Here is a 15,895-nt window from a genome sequence, read left to right on the forward strand (position 1 = left end):
CCTCAGAAACACACACACTGTGAGGTAATCAGGAGCAGATCCAGGAGGCGGACATTGTGACTACATTCCTCTGCTGATAATATGTGAGGTAGAAGCTGATCCTACACTAGCACGAGATGTCTGAGGTAAATCTGATCGTGTAAGAGGGGTACCCATGGCTGGTATATATCCTTTAGCCTATGTTCACACGCTCAGTAAACAAAACGTCTGAAAATACAGAGCTGGTGAAACCGCTCCTGATTTTCAGACGTTTTTTAATCAAAGTCGCGTTTTTAACGGCCGTTTTTGGAGCTGTTTTTCTATAGAGTCTATGAAATACGGCTCCAGAAACGGCTGAAGAAGGGACTTGCACTTCTTTTTCGCGGCCGTTTCTTTACGCGCCTGTTTTTTAAAACGGCCGCATAAAAAAACGGCTCCTTGGAAATCAATGGGCAGATGTTTGGAGCCGGTCTGCTCCCTATTTTTAGGCCGTTTACTGCCCGAAAAACGTCCGATAATAAGCCGTGTGAACATACCCTGAGGGTATGTTCACACACTAAGGGTATGTGCACACACACTAATTACGTCCGTGATTGACGGACGTATTTCGGCCGCAAGTCCCGGACCGAACACAGTGCAGGGAGCCAGGCTCCTAGCATCATACTTATGTACGATGCTAGGAGTCCCTGCCTCGCTGCAGGACCACTGTCACGTACTGTAATCATGTTTTCAGTACGGGACAGTTGTCCTGCAGCGAGGCAGGGACTCCTAGCATCGTACATAAGTATGATGCTAGGAGCCCGGCTCCCTGCCTTGTGTTCGGTCCGGGACTTGCGGCCGAAATACGTCTGTCAATCACGGACGTAATTAGTGTGTGTGCACATACCCTTAGTCAAAAACAACTGAAAATTACGGAGCTGTTTTCAGAGAAAACAGCCTCTGATTTTCAACCGTTTTTGAAGCTGAAAATGGTTTTTGAGGCGTTTTTTCTAGACATTATTGACACAATGAAAAACGTCTCCAAAAATTGACATGCTCCTTTTTATGCACCGTTTTTTAAAACGGCGTAAAAAAAACGCTGATGTTTGTAGCCATTTAGCTACTCTTTTTTTTCAGGCGTTTACCCCTCGAAATACGCCTGAAAACACTGCGTGTGAACATACCCTCAGGCCCTATTCACACAGTGGAATTTTTGCGGCGTAGAACGCCATGGGCTCCGTCGCAAAATTGTGCCTCCCCTTCATTTCAATGGGAGTCGGACGCTTCTTTTTTTTTTTTTGCTAGCAGACAAAGGAACCGTCCTGTCCGATCTTCAAGTGGATTCTGCCCAAACCTCACATTGAAGTGAATGGGAGGAGGAATCTTCCTGCTGACAGTAGGAATAATTCTGCGGTGGATTTTGCTGCGGGACTCGCCAAGGGGGGATATGGCGTGGCAGGGCAATTCCCCTGCTGTGCCAGTTGACATCTGCGTCTTCCCCTGCACTGGATGCAGATACAATAGCAACAGTCTGACCGGTTCTGCCGGAGCAAGGGAACCATCAGCTCCCTGCCCCACGATTCAGTGTTTTTTCTGTGATGCAGGATGCACCTGCATGGATTCTCGGGAGCAGGCCTTGCTAAAAGAGGCCAGGCCTGCATCCCTGGTTTGACAGCGTGGGAATAGGTGAGTAGGTTTATCTGTTTTAGGGGGCACAATCTACAGGGAGCATTCTATGTGGCACTATTTTCAGGGGGCATCGTGTGTGACCATATTTTACTGAGCTTGTTCAAGATATTGTATTTATGTACTGAGCTTTGTTCTGGTGCTGTATACACAGTCGAGTCTCATTATTATGACAACCGTCTGATATCCAGAGTAACCGCCGTATGCAGCACGGACAGCAGTAGACGGGCTGGAGGTGACTCAATAAGGGGCTGGTCGGGGGTCTCCGGTATCTGGAGCCGTGCTGACTGCAGAACATCCCACATTTGCTGGAGGGAGGGTCCATAGAGCGAACAAGACGATCCAGGTGGTCCCACAGATGCTCAATTGGGTTCCAGTCTGGAGAATTAGGGGGCCGGGAAGTATTTGGAAGTCTTGGTCGGGCTCTTCCAACCACTGTCGGACATTTCTAGCCGTGTGAAATGTCGCATTGTCTTGCTGGAAGATTCCATCTGCCCCAGGGAAGACAATCAGCATGGATGGGTGGAGGTGATCGCAATGATGGATTCATACCCAAATCGGTTCAGAGCCTTCCACATGGATGAGTGGCCCAGAGAACGCCATGAAAAAATACCCCAGACCATAACGCTGCCGCCACCAGCTTGTGCTCTTCCAGCAATGGTTGCCGGGTGTTTGTTCTCTGATGTTTCTCGCCCGACACGCCAACATCCGTTCCATGAAGCAGAAAACGTGATTCATCGGAGAAGGCAACCTGTGCCAATCATCGGTGGTCCAATTCCAATACTGACGGGCAAATTGAAGCCTTTTTTTCCGATGAACCTTTGTTAGCATAGAATATTCCCAATGGTGCCATTTGTCCTCTCACTATACACTTTCACCACAGCACGCGAACAGGTCACAAACTGCGCTGTGTGAGAAATGCCGCCACCCTTGGCCCGAAAGCAAATAATCATCCCGTTTTGCAACTCTAATAAATCGCCCCTTTTACCCATGGCAACGGGGATTTCAATCAAGGTCTAGGAAGACTCCATTTACATTTTTACCTCAGGCAGCAGAAAAGCTAGAAGCAGCCCTGGCTGTAAGACCCTGTTCACATAGAGCTTTTTGCAGGCAGAAAAAAAAAATCTGCCTCCGAATTCCTTCAGGAACGCATGTATGTTTCCACATTTTTTTTTTGTGCCATTTTTCGCCCATGGCCATTGAAACTAATGCAAGCAAAAAAAAACGGCATGTACTTTCTTGCCGCCTCTGACCTCCCATTGAAACCAATGGAAGGCAGAAAAACCCACGGTGCTCGTTTTGAGCGTTTTTTTTGTGTAAAAAAAACGCTGCGAAAAATAGTCACAGGAACACGCAGGTTTTTTCTGCTTCCCATTGATTTCACTGGGAAACCGTGGCAAGATAGGAAATGCCGCTTTTTTTTGTTTCTGCGAACTGCCAAAAGCCGCCCAGAAAAAAAAACCTCTCTGCCTCCAATATAAATCATTGGGGGCTATATCGGCTGTTTTTTGGCGCTGATTCCAATGTGGAGTCATCTGACAGATCTGTACGGTCATTTGACAGAATGTACTGATCATGCCCAGACATCACATCATGGGAGACGGAAGAAAGCTCTAGATCTGAAGGAGCAGGCGGTGGAGCTGTGGGCTGATAGGACAGTGGATTAAATGGGACTGAGCTGCAATAACAGACACAGCCAATGGAAAAGAGTGGCGCTGCATCTAAGGGTATGTGCACACACACTAATTACGTCCGTAATTGACGGACGTATTTCGGCCGCAAGTAGTGGACCGAACTCAGTGCAGGGAGCCGGGCTCCTAGCATCATACTTATGTACGATGCTAGGAGTCCCTGCCTCTCCGTGGAACTACTGTCCCGTACTGAAAACACGATTACAGTACGGGACAGTTGTCCTGCAGAGAGGCAGGGACTCCTAGCATCGTACATAAGTATGATGCTAGGAGCCCGGCTCCCTGCACTGTGTTCGGTCCGGTACTTGCGGCCGAAATACGTCCCTCAATTACGGACGTAATTAGTGTGTGTGCACATACCCTTAGAGAACAGCCAGGTTTTACTACTCTCACACGACCCGGTTAGCAGGTAGCAGTCTGTCTGTGTGTGTGACTGGTGTTTACGGTGGAGGAATAGATATAATTTCCTGATTCATTCTTCTTTTTCTCCAGGGTTCGCCAGGTGGGTGAGTTTCCTGCCAGCCTGTGCTGCTTCCTTTTCTAGTCCCGCAGGTTTTTTTGTTAACCTTTTACTTGTTCTATAGTAAATAAAATAAAAAAAAGATATAACAAGTACAGCCAGCAGGTGGCAGCATCACCCATAAGGAGTCTCTGACAAGGGGAAAGTATCACTATAAGGGTATGTGCACACACACTAATTACGTCCGTAATTTACGGACGTATTTCGGCCGCAAGTACCGGACCGAACACAGTGCAGGGAGCCGGGCTCCTAGCATCATAGTTATGTACGACGCTAGGAGTCCCTGCCTCGCTGCAGGACAACTGTCCTGTACTGTAATCATGTTTTCAGTACGGGACAGTTGTCCTGCAGCGAGGCAGGGACTCCTAGCATCGTACATAACTATGATGCTAGGAGCCCGGCTCCCTGCACTGAGTTCGGTCCGGTACTTGCGGCCGAAATACGTCCGTCAATTACGGACGTAAATAGTGTGTGTGCACATACCCTTAGAGAAGACATGTTTCACCCAGTAGGACACGTATGTGAGTTACGGCCTGTTCACATCTGCGTTGCAGGCTCCGTTAGGATCCCCCGTTACAGACGGTAAGTCGCAGGTGGTGTCCATCGTACAACGAAAATGTGCTTCCGGTATATTCATTGTTCAGCTCCTCTGACGGTACAGAACAACGGAAAGCCAAACACAGATGTGGACAGTCCCTTATACGGGGAGTGTTGGGGCGCTATTATTATATTTCGGAGCACTGTGATGCTCACTATATTTCGAGGGCACTTTTACTGGCACTAGATTTGGGGGCACTATGGTTATCATAATTTTGGGGGCAGTGTCGCTGTCACAGTATTTGGGGGTTCTGTGACTGTCTACATTTTTGGGGGCACCGTGGCTTCCACTGTATTTGCAGGCTCTGTGGCTGTCCTATTTGGGGACCTTAAATACAATGCCAGCCACAAGGCTCTGAAGTATAAAGCTGCCCTAAATATAAAATACCAGTGCAGCAGTCTATTAATATTGCTGCCCCTATGAGGATGGTACAAAAGTAAAGGCCCTAACATCAGTGGTAAATGGCCAGTGACTGAAAATCAAAGCAAAATTGGCCTAGTGCCCATAGAAACCAATCGGCACAGTTTTTATTTTCAAGGAACAAATTTAAAATGTGCTTACAAAGAGTGACATAAGACGGCGACATCGAAGCAAGAAAAAGCTTTTTACGATTCGGAATTTGCAAGAACGGGGTCTGTTGTGACAGTGCAGCGAAACTTGGTAAATGTGCTCCGCATAGAAACTGCATTTCACGTTGGGTAAGGCCGTTCAAAGCAGCTGGGTGTTTGTCATTGGTGAATTCGGGTCCGCCCAAAGACTTCGGAAGAGACCGTGAACAGGATTCGAGCCATGTACGAGCGTAGTCCTAGAGAGTGGACCAGGCTGACTAGTATGGAACTACAGGTGCCACAAACCACGGTATGGAGTATCTGCATTGTAAGCTTCTTCAGGAACTGAAACCAGACGACCAACCGAAACACAGTGACCTTTCAAGTGACTTGCAGAGCCAATTGGAAGAGGACAAATTCGCTGACAGGCTTGTATTCCTCGATGAGGCGACCTTTCACCTGAGTGGGAAGGTCAATCGCCACAACGTTAGAATTTGGGGCTCAGAAAAACAATGTGGAACACGTGCACAAATATATACACACACAGTCACGACACACAGGGACGAGTACATACACACACTCACAACGTATATGGACGAGTACATACACACACTCACAACATATATGGACTAGTACATACACACAGACACCACACACAAGGGTGAGTACATACACACAGACACCACACACATGGACGTAGTGTTGCCACCTTTTCTCTCCAAAAATACCGGCCAGCTTCAGGGTGTATTTACAGGTGCCGCTGCGCTACAAGTGCCGGTGAATTTACAAGTCCTGCAAAAAAGAAAAAACACCATGTGTAAATAAACCCCACCATGGGTAACAATTAGTGTTTGGGGGCGGGACCACGCTTTGTTAGTAAAGGCTTAATAGAAAATATATTGTCAGAAAAGGGTTAATAGACGATAAAGTCAGTCAGTAAATTATTAATAGAGAAAAGAGGCTTTTAGTAAATAGGTATTGAAGCATATATTGTCAACTGAGGGTTAATGGAGACAAATTTCTGCCAGGAAAAGGTTAATGAAAGATATATTCTGTCAGTAAATGATTATAGAGGAATATATTCTGTCAGTAAATGAGTAATAAGGGATATATTGTGTCAGTAAATGAGTAATGGAGGATATATTCTGTCAGGAAAGGGTTAATAAGGAATATGTTCCGTCAGTAAATGAGTAATAAGGGCTATATTCTGTCAGTAAATGAGTAATGGCGGATATATCATGTCAGGAAAGGGTTAATAAGGAATATATTCTGTCAGTAAATTATGACACTCCGTTTGGATGTTTGTAAACCGAAAGCACGTGGTGCTTTTCTGTTTTCATTCATCCTTTTCACAGCTGTTGCGCGAATTACGTGGTTTTCATTGACTTAAATGGGTGAGTGATGCGCGAACAACGCACAAATATAGGACATGTTGTGAGTTTTTCGCTGCGCAAAACTCACGGACTGTCTGCACTGCCCCATAGACTAACATAGGTCCGTACAACACGTGTGAAAATCACGCGCGTTGCAGGGACGTAATACACGTTCGTGTAAACAAGCCCTAAATGTGTACGAAGGGATATATTCTGTCAGTAAATGATTATAGAGGAATATATTTTGTCAGTAATGGAGGATATATTCTGTCAGGGAAGGGTTAATGGAGGATATATTCTGTCAGTAAACATATAGTAGACATGTGCTGTACTGATAACCTGTCACTACATCGAACGCGTCGTTCCTGAGGAGAATACCCGATAACTGCATTTACGTCTGAAATTACGGCGCTGTTTTCAGGAGAACTTCTTTGACGAGGCTGTTATTTTACGCGCCGTCTTTTGACAGCGACGCGTAAAATGACAGGTCGTCTGCACAGTACATCGGAAACCCATTGAAATGAATGGGCAGATGTTTGCCGACGTATTGGAGCCGTGTTTTAAGGCGTAATTTGAGGCGTAAAACGCCTCTATTACGCCTGAAAATAGGTTGTGTGAACCCAGCCTTCGTTTTCACGGGAGCAGCAAAACTCTGCCAACCGTAGTCAATTAAGGCCTCGTACCCACTTCCGTTTTTTCCTTCATGGTGCTAGCCCTTTGACGGCTAGCACCCTGACCCATTAATTTCAATGAGGCCATGCACACTATTTGATGATCCCGTTCCGTTCCGACAAAAGTCAGTCAAAAAAACTGAAGGCACATGGAAGGCATCCGTGTGTGACGGAGCTGTTGCCTAGCAATGGCCGGGCGAGCAGAGGTACATATAGAGACCGATATTGCACTGTACTAATCGGCAGCCCCTTCTCTCTATTAGCACTGATGGAGAGAAGAGGCTGCTGATCAGTGCTGGAACGCAGCGATAGAAAGAAAAATAAGTTCATACATACCCCGGCCGTTGTCTTGGTGACGCGTCCCTCTTCTGACATCCAGTCCAACCTCCCTGGATGACGCGGCAGTCCATGTGACCGCTGCAGCGGTCACATGGTCTGAAACGTCCTCTCAGGAGGTCGGACTTGAGGAAGAAGCAGGGAGTTCTGGGTAAGTAGTAACTTTTTTTTTTATTGCAGGTTTTTTTAATGAAACATTAATAATCTATATTGTGAGTACCATGTGCGGCGCTCAAAATATCGGGTGCATAGTGTGAATGGGAACAGATTCCTATCGGAAACTGAAACACGGAAGTATACACGGAGTACACACGGGAAGCACACTGATCCGTGAAAAACGGTGATGGCAGTGTGCACGAGGCCTAAGCCTCAAAGCCATCCAATAGTTGTTCTCCTTGAAGTGAAAATTAGGCCTCCCACACACGAGCGTGTTTGGTCCGTGATATACGGTTCGTATGTCGGCCGCATTTCCCAGTTCGAACACACTGCAGGGAGCCGGGCTCCTAGCATCATAGTTACCTATGACGGTAGGTGTCACTGCCTCGCTGCACGAAAACTCTCCTGTACTGTAATCATGTTTTCAGTACAGGACAGTACCGCGGAAAGGAAGGGACACCTATCGTCATAGATAACGATGATGCTAGGAGTCCGGCTCCCTGCAGTGTGTTTGGTACGGAAAATGCGGCCGACATATTGACCGTATGTCACGGACCAAACCCTCTCGTGTGAATCCGGCCTACACTCTGATTGGTCTTCGTTAACACCATGAGCCGCACATTGTTAACACTTGGTTTGCTGGCTCCCAGACGACTCAGATCTACTGACTTTGTGTATATGGTGAAAAACCTTTATTGGCAGATGCCTCCCGGTGTGAATAGTAGTTGGGTCGGTGAATTATGGACTGGGTGGCAACCCGACCTGCCACACATTAGAAACCGTTGCAGCAGTTCTTCTGTAGCTGTGTTATCCTGTCAGTCTCCATGGCTCTCTCTACAGATTCTTCTCTCTTTGCAGACTCTCGTCTCAGGGATCATAATGTGGGATTTGTGTTAGGTGCACAGCCAACTTTTTATACCACTCCCTAGACTTTTGTAGGTCACTGTGAGGCTATGTTCACACACGGTGGTTACGCTGTGTAAAAGTACACAGCATATCCACCCTGGTCCCCGCAGAGCGTTCCGGCCGAAAATCCGCACCAAATTGTGGTGCAGTTTTTCATCCAGAATGTCTGCTTCAGAAAACGGCACGTAAAAATAAATAAATAATATTTCGATACCGTGCACCCTCAAATGGTTCAATACCGTTAATTTATGTATTTCGATACTAAGCTTTGCAGCCCCACTGTGTAATACAGCCATTGCCCCGCTCCTGACAAGTGAGCGCATGGTGTCAGCATGATGTGATGCGGCTGCCACTGAGGACAGAGCATGGCGGGCGCACTGCAAAACACCCCCATATTCTGTCTTCAGTGCACTTGTCAGGTGCCGGGCAATGGCTGCATTACACAGAAACCTCTGATCTCCGTCGTTATTCCCTCTAATGCTGCGATCAAAGCAGACCGCAACATTAAGGGTAGGAACACACAGCGTAAACACTGCAGATTTTCCGCAATGGATTAATTGCGGAAAATCTGCAGAGTATTACAGTAGCAGCAGTGTAGGTGAGATTTCAACAATTTTCGTCACCACACTGGTAAATTTCCACCAAATAAAACGCACATAAATTGACCTGTGGTGCGGTTACTTCAATTGCAACATGTGAATTCTGCGGACACGCTACTCTTCTGTTGTGGGTTTTCCCATTGAATTCAATGGTGTGCTTAAAACCACAACAAAGCAGTGTGTGTTGCGATATTTGCGGCAAAATCACAGCGACTGTGCCACAAAAAAAGCAAGTAATAAAAAATAAAAAAAATCACAGGCTGCATCGTCACATGGCCTGCAACATCATCCCAGGAGGCCAGACTACGCGCCGAGAAGAGGGAGTAGGTAAGTATGAACAGGTTTTTTTTTATTTTTCTGGCGCTACTTCGCAGAGGAAATTCCGCCGGGAAAACGCACCACAATGTGGTGCCATTTTCCAGACGGAATTCCCTGCGGTGTTCAGGGCGGGTACGTTGCGAAGTTTGACGCAGTGTATCCGCACTGAATACGTTGTGTGTGTTCCTGCCTTAAAGGGGAAAATAAGGGGGATGCTCCTTGGATTGCGTCACAGGGAATTACAGACGGCCCAGAGTAACTTGAAGGAACCCAGGGCTGTCCTACCATATTTCCTGTTGTTAGGGCACACCTGGGTATGTCCTAACAACTGCCTGTGTACTATCAGTATATAGGTATGTACAGTACACCAAAGTTTAAAAATAGAAAAGTTAAAAAAAATAGTCATGTTAAATAAATTAAAAAAAAGTAAAAATACACATACACATTTTTTAAAATTAAACATTAAAATAAAAGTCTCAATACATAAAATATATACACATTCGGTATCGTCGTGGCCATAATAACCTGCACAACCAAACTCATAGTGTCCTTTATGATGTGTACGCTGTAAAAAATAAATATAAAAGCTGATTTCTTTCACTTATTAATGTGGGGCACGAGGTATTATGAATTGTGAACCTCCATGTGCCTCACATTAATAGTGATTAACCCCATCATGTACCTCACACATTAACCCAATGTTGTCTATTATGACTGAGAAACATGATGGGGTAATTACTATTAATGTGAGGCACATGGAGGTTCAAAATTCATCACACCACGCGCCTCACATCAGAAAATGGAAGAACTTTTTTATTATTGTTGGTAAAGTATCGAGTATCGCAATACTACACGAAGTATCGGTATCAAAGGCCAAATTCTGTTATCGTGACAACGCGTCCCTCTGACGTCCTGCAGCCCGCCCTCCTGGGATGACGTTTCATCCCATGTGATGGCTTAAGCCTTTGATCGTCCCATAATTGGTCACAACCGCTATCACAACCTATCTCTAGCATACGGAACTCACTTTTGAATGTTGGCTCCGAACTATATATATATGTGTATGCTCAGTTGGGCACAATCCGTCTGTGCACTCAAGATGCACTCCGCCACAAGGCTGGAAATCGGAAATCCTCCTGAGAATGTTATATGATCAGTGTATAATGGGGAACATACAAACTGTAACATTGAATCAAAAATAACAACATAAATATACAGGCATCATCAGTAATTATACATAGATTATTATTAACCCCTTAAAATGTCCAGCAGTTACATACACAATAGATCTGGTGTCCCCAAAAATTATACAAGCATGCAAAGAAATAAGGCAAATTTCATATGATTGGGTCATTATCATAATAATAATAATAATAATAATAATAAAAAGACAAATGAAAATGTACCTAAATCTCCCAAATGCTGAAGATCAAAAAAATATGTATAGTAAAATTCCTTTATTCCAACATGAATAGAACAGGATTCTGTATTATCAGATGTATCAAATTCTCAAATTATTGGATTTGGTTATTGAAAACGATATCTAAATTGTTCTTGTAAGGATAGAGAGGCTCAAGCAAAATTAAAATGCTAATCCAAAATCTTCGACTGTCACTTCACTGATCTGTCTTATGAGCCGGAAACAAGTGCTGGATTATAGGGCCCTGTTTAGGCTATGTTCACACAGAGTTTTTTGCAGGCGGAATTCCTGCCTCAAAATTCCGTTTGGAAGTTTGAGGAAGATTTTCCACTCCCTGCACGCCGATTTTCGTGGCGTTTTTCGCCTTGATATCAATGGGAGGTCAGAGGCGTAAATGGCCGGAGATAATAGCATGTCCCTTCTTTCTCCCGCGAGACGGTTTTACCTCTCGCGGGAAAAAGACGCCTCCGCCTCCCGTTGAAATCAATGGGAAGCATTTGCGGACCGTTTTTGACGAGTTTTGCGGCGCGGTTTCCGCGTCAAAAAACGCAGTGTGAACATAGCCTTACATAGTTTTTTGCAGGCAGAAAAAATCTGCTTCAGAAATTTTGCGGCCATTGAAGCTAATGCAAGGACCACGTGCAAAAAACACAGCGTAGGTTTTTTCTGCCTCCCATTGATTGGCAGGGTTCAATGTGGGTTGGTTTTGTAGTTTTGGATTTGGTAATATACAGTCAGGTTAAGATGGTTGCCAAAATTTGGGCGCAAACGTTGCCAAATTATTGACTTGTCTCCTGGTCGACATTCTACAATTCAGAATAATTCCTCTACAGCGTACACCGGGTCTGACCGCGGAGAAGCTATATATAAATATGGGGTTCACCATTCACTTCTCCAGACCTACTCTACAAACCATGTATGCCAACTGTCAGGAATGTGTCCTTAAGGGAAGATCTCAGGGACTGGCGCTGCACACAGGTACGGCTGACACTATGGACGGGTGTGCACAATGATATTTATGTATGTGGAATGTTATATAAAGTTAATCCCTAAGAGAAAAGGGAATTTTTTGTTTTTTCCTCCTGCCATTCGGTCACTTGTTGTTTTTGCGGAATCAGAGATACGTTCTTTATCCATTACTTTCAGGTATATATATGGCAGCATTTAATGGATATACATTTTCTTTTTTTAATGACTGAATACATAAAAGCAGCAATTCAGACATTGCTTTTTTTTTGGCGTGTGTTCATCGTGACATTCTTGTGCGGTAATTACATCCCACCGATGACATACACTATGCATTAAGGGGTTAAAACAGGCTGAAACAAAGCTACTTCCAAGCATAGAGGTTTAGTAGCCGGGACGGCGCTGGGAAAAAGAGCTATGACACATGCAAGGATTATTCACCAGGAGACACAGGGATTACACATTGGCAGCAGTATATCATCTACAGTATATAGCAGCAACTAGAGAGTAATCCCCAGGTACCTGCACAGCAAATCATCCCACCCATGGGATCTAGTCATAGGGACTGCTGCCATTTAGAAATCATAACCTGTAGTCTGCCTTCTCATTCATCCCATGGGCTGTATAATCCACCATTCAGATTCGAGTTTCGGTCACCAGTCTCTGGCCGGATTTCTTAGGTTATGATGGTTTCTACTAGTTACTGCTCCCCCCTAATATCTTTATACAACCGTTACCCACACATAATGCAGCATGAAGGGGCTCGGTGAAGGTGGCAGTGAAGGTGTATAAGTGTCTGATGGGGTCACACAGCTCATAAAAGGACAGCTGCCCAGCCTCATAATCCAGACATATCCTGACACTAGCACCAGAGATCTGGTGAGGTAACTGAATCTCTTTACTGTCATGCATCACTAAATACTGATTATTATACCTCCTCCTCATCATCATCACCCTCCTCCTCAAAGTCCAGGATTTGTTATTATCTCCAATGTATGACTGATCTCCTCTCCTGTCTATACTGGGATAACACATCCCCACCCTCCACCCCCCTGATTCACTACTATCCACATCCCAGTAATGTCGCCCTGACGAAAATCTCTTGCCACTTATCACCTGATTATACTGAAATCTCTCTGCTGTTTCTGGACGATTCTCCTTCACTTGTGAACAGGTTGCCGTTTTCTGGTCATCTGATATATGGATATTATTAGCGGCTGTGTTTATATCCAGTAATATGTCTGCAGGAACCGCCACATAGATCCCACTCCTTATACCTGTTATTATGTCACATAATGTGTCTGAGATCACAGCCACATCCAGATCATCTACATCACGGAGCTGTTTATCATGTCTCCCCGTGTCCTCATCCCCTCCCCCTTCCTCAGGATCACACAAGTCACCTGTGTCTGGTTCTTGTAAAAAAGTCAGTGGATCAGTCATGTTACACAGCTCCTCAATGTGTCTCATCTTCCCGGACAGCTCGTCCTTCTTTATTTCCAGCTTCTGGATCAGAGCAGAGAGTGAGAGTGACATCTGCTCTTTTTGCCTGGAGATCTCACTCAGGACTCTCTTCTCCAGGTCGTCCAGCCGTCTCCTGAGGTCTGTAAACAGGGCAGTGACTCTCTCGACTTCCCCAGCTGCTATTTCTTGATCTTTTCTCCAGCGCTCCTCCAGACTCTGGACTCTTTTCTCAGTCTCCTCTCTCTTTTTGATCAGTTTCTGCAGAACATTTCTCAGTTTTTTCTTCTTCTTCTCAGAGGCCTCATCCAGCATCTCCACCCGGTGTCCACAGTGTTCTCCGGCCAAACTGCAGGACACACAGATACAAACCGCGTCCTCGGTGCAGTAATATTCCAGGATCTTCTTATGGACAGAACATTTCTTGTTCTCCAAGGAAGTGCTGGGTTCAGATAAGACGTGTTCTGCTGCCTTGCTGTGAACTCTCAGGTGTTTATCACACAGAGAAGCTTCACAGTGCAGACAGGACTTAACAGCAGGTACAGGAAAGTCCACACAGTAAGTGCAGCACATCTTGGTTTCAGTCTGTGTTGGTGGACTGAGCATTAAATTCCCTATTATTTTATGCAGGGGGAAGTTCCTCATCAGTGCAGGACGATCCTGAAATTCTTCTCTGCATTCAGGACAGGAATAAAGTCCAGACTCGTCCTGTGTATCCAGCACACGATCAATACAGACCCGGCAGAAGTTGTGTCCACATCTCAGTATAACAGGATCTGTATAAGTGGTCAGACAGATGTAGCAGAGCAGCTCTTCTCTCAGATCAGCAGATGCCATGACTGACAGAGGAATAAGGAAGGAGCTAAACTACTAGTGGTCACATATAAACAGTCGGGTTGTTACTTATGCATTACAGTAAAGTTTCTTAAAGTAAAATTCCAGTTTGTTTAATAGTAAAAAAGAAAAACACTGGTATTCAAGAAGTTTACCACTTTAACAAAAAAATCTAAAGTATCGTGCTGAGAAACTTGTTCATCACTTTTTGAAAAATTCTATAGAAATGTATTGGTATTAAAAAATATATATTTTTTATTAGAGATAAGCAGATAAATTCACCAAAGTAGAGGTTCACGGGAAAATACATTCTGAAAATTATGAGAATTGCTGAATCATTCACAAATATGTATTTTACACTTATACAAGTGAAATATTATTGGATATTACGAAGGTTATGATGTTTTAAGGAATGCACCTTGGCGTCGAGTGTGGTTACTAATATTTATTCCCTATGCCTATTCAATTGTTTAAAATGTCAAATAGAAACAATAAACTTTAGATCAGAAACTGAACCTGTATCTGGTGTCTTTTTTTTTGAACAATCTTATGCTGCAGCTTTTTGATAAGAAAATGACTTAACATTTATGGTGCCGTGAATTGGATCAGAAAGCCATCTGAACACCAGCCAAAAGGACCAGGTAGGAGGACTGGGAGACACAATAGCCACAGTACGGAGCAGCCTTTTATACTTCTACTATTGCTCTCCCTTTCCTACTGGTATGGCGTGCTGTAAGTCGTCTTCGATATCCATGATGCTGTTTTCGCTCCCAGAATTATTTCCCTGCTTAGATTAAGTCATGTGGGGAAGGTTTGAGGAGGTTCTGGCTTTGAGACTTAATTTTGTTACTTGTGCTTTCCATCTCATTATTGAGAAGTTGTTCCAAATGGTGGATGCCCCATCAAGTTAAGTCTGAGGCGGACACAGACTGCAGAGGGCCCCTGTGCAAAAAATGTGCGTGGGTCCCCCATAACCTAACCACGCCCGTGCGCATATTAAACTATACAAATCTATATTTCACACTTTACTAGTTTAGAACACAAGTAACAAACATAAATACTGCAAATAATTTCCATATTTAACAACTGAGTATAACACAAAGCACTCATGTAACTAACTTATAATGACTTAATCTTGCTCATTGCACTGTCACTTATCAAGCAGGACTTTCAAGTAAGGACTTATCAATCAGCTTTTCTGTTTTTGTAAGGGCAGATTCACACGAACGTTGCGTTTTTGCGCGCGCAAACAACGCTGCGTTTTGCGAGCGCAAAGACCATTTGACAGCTGCGTGTGTCATGCGTGTCTGATGCGCGGCTGCGTGATTTTCACACAGCCGGCATCATAGAGATGAGGCTTGTCGACGCCCGTCACTGTCCAAGGTGCTGAAAGAGCTAAATCTTTCAGCACCCTCGACAGTGAATGCCGAACACAACAGCGAAAAACCTGTAAAAAAAAAATATAAAGTTCCTACTTACCGAGAACTTCCCGGCCGTTGCCTTGGTGACGCGTCCTTGGTGACGCGCCTCTCTTGACATCGGGCCCCACCTCCCTGGATGACACGGCAGTCCAAGTGACCACTGCAGCCTGTGATTGGCTGCAGCCTGTGCTTGGCCTGTGATTGGCTGGAGCTGTCACTTGAACTGAAGTGTCATCCCGGGAGGTCGGACTGCAGGAAGGAAACAGGAGTAATCGGTAAGTTAGAACTTCGTTTTTTTTTACAGGTTCATGTATTTTGGGATCGCAAGTCACTGTCCATGGTGCTGAAACAGTTTAACTCTTTCAGCACCATGCACAGTGAATGTCTCCCGACGTCGCGGACCGGAAATTTTTTCGCGGACCCGGTGAAGTTA

General features: G+C 44.9%; 1 protein-coding gene and 1 long non-coding RNA gene across 2 annotated transcripts in view; one reads left to right on the plus strand and one right to left on the minus strand.

Moving 5' to 3' along the window:
* The first annotated feature begins 16 nt into the window (after positions 1–16).
* Positions 17–15,895, plus strand: part of LOC142748690 (uncharacterized) — a 62,380-nt gene continuing 46,501 nt past the window's right edge. The window contains exon 1 of the long non-coding RNA XR_012882286.1: positions 17–125. This is a non-coding gene — a long non-coding RNA (uncharacterized LOC142748690). The remainder of the gene's footprint in view (positions 126–15,895) is intronic.
* On the minus strand, positions 12,443–14,062 carry LOC142748689 (E3 ubiquitin/ISG15 ligase TRIM25-like). Its single transcript, XM_075855872.1, has one exon. It carries the CDS (start codon positions 14,042–14,044, stop codon positions 12,443–12,445), a length of 1,602 nt encoding a protein of 533 aa, XP_075711987.1. The 5' UTR covers positions 14,045–14,062.

The sequence above is a fragment of the Rhinoderma darwinii genome, chromosome 3 (genome assembly GCF_050947455.1).
Source record: "Rhinoderma darwinii isolate aRhiDar2 chromosome 3, aRhiDar2.hap1, whole genome shotgun sequence".
NCBI classification, from domain to species: Eukaryota; Metazoa; Chordata; class Amphibia; order Anura; family Rhinodermatidae; genus Rhinoderma; species Rhinoderma darwinii.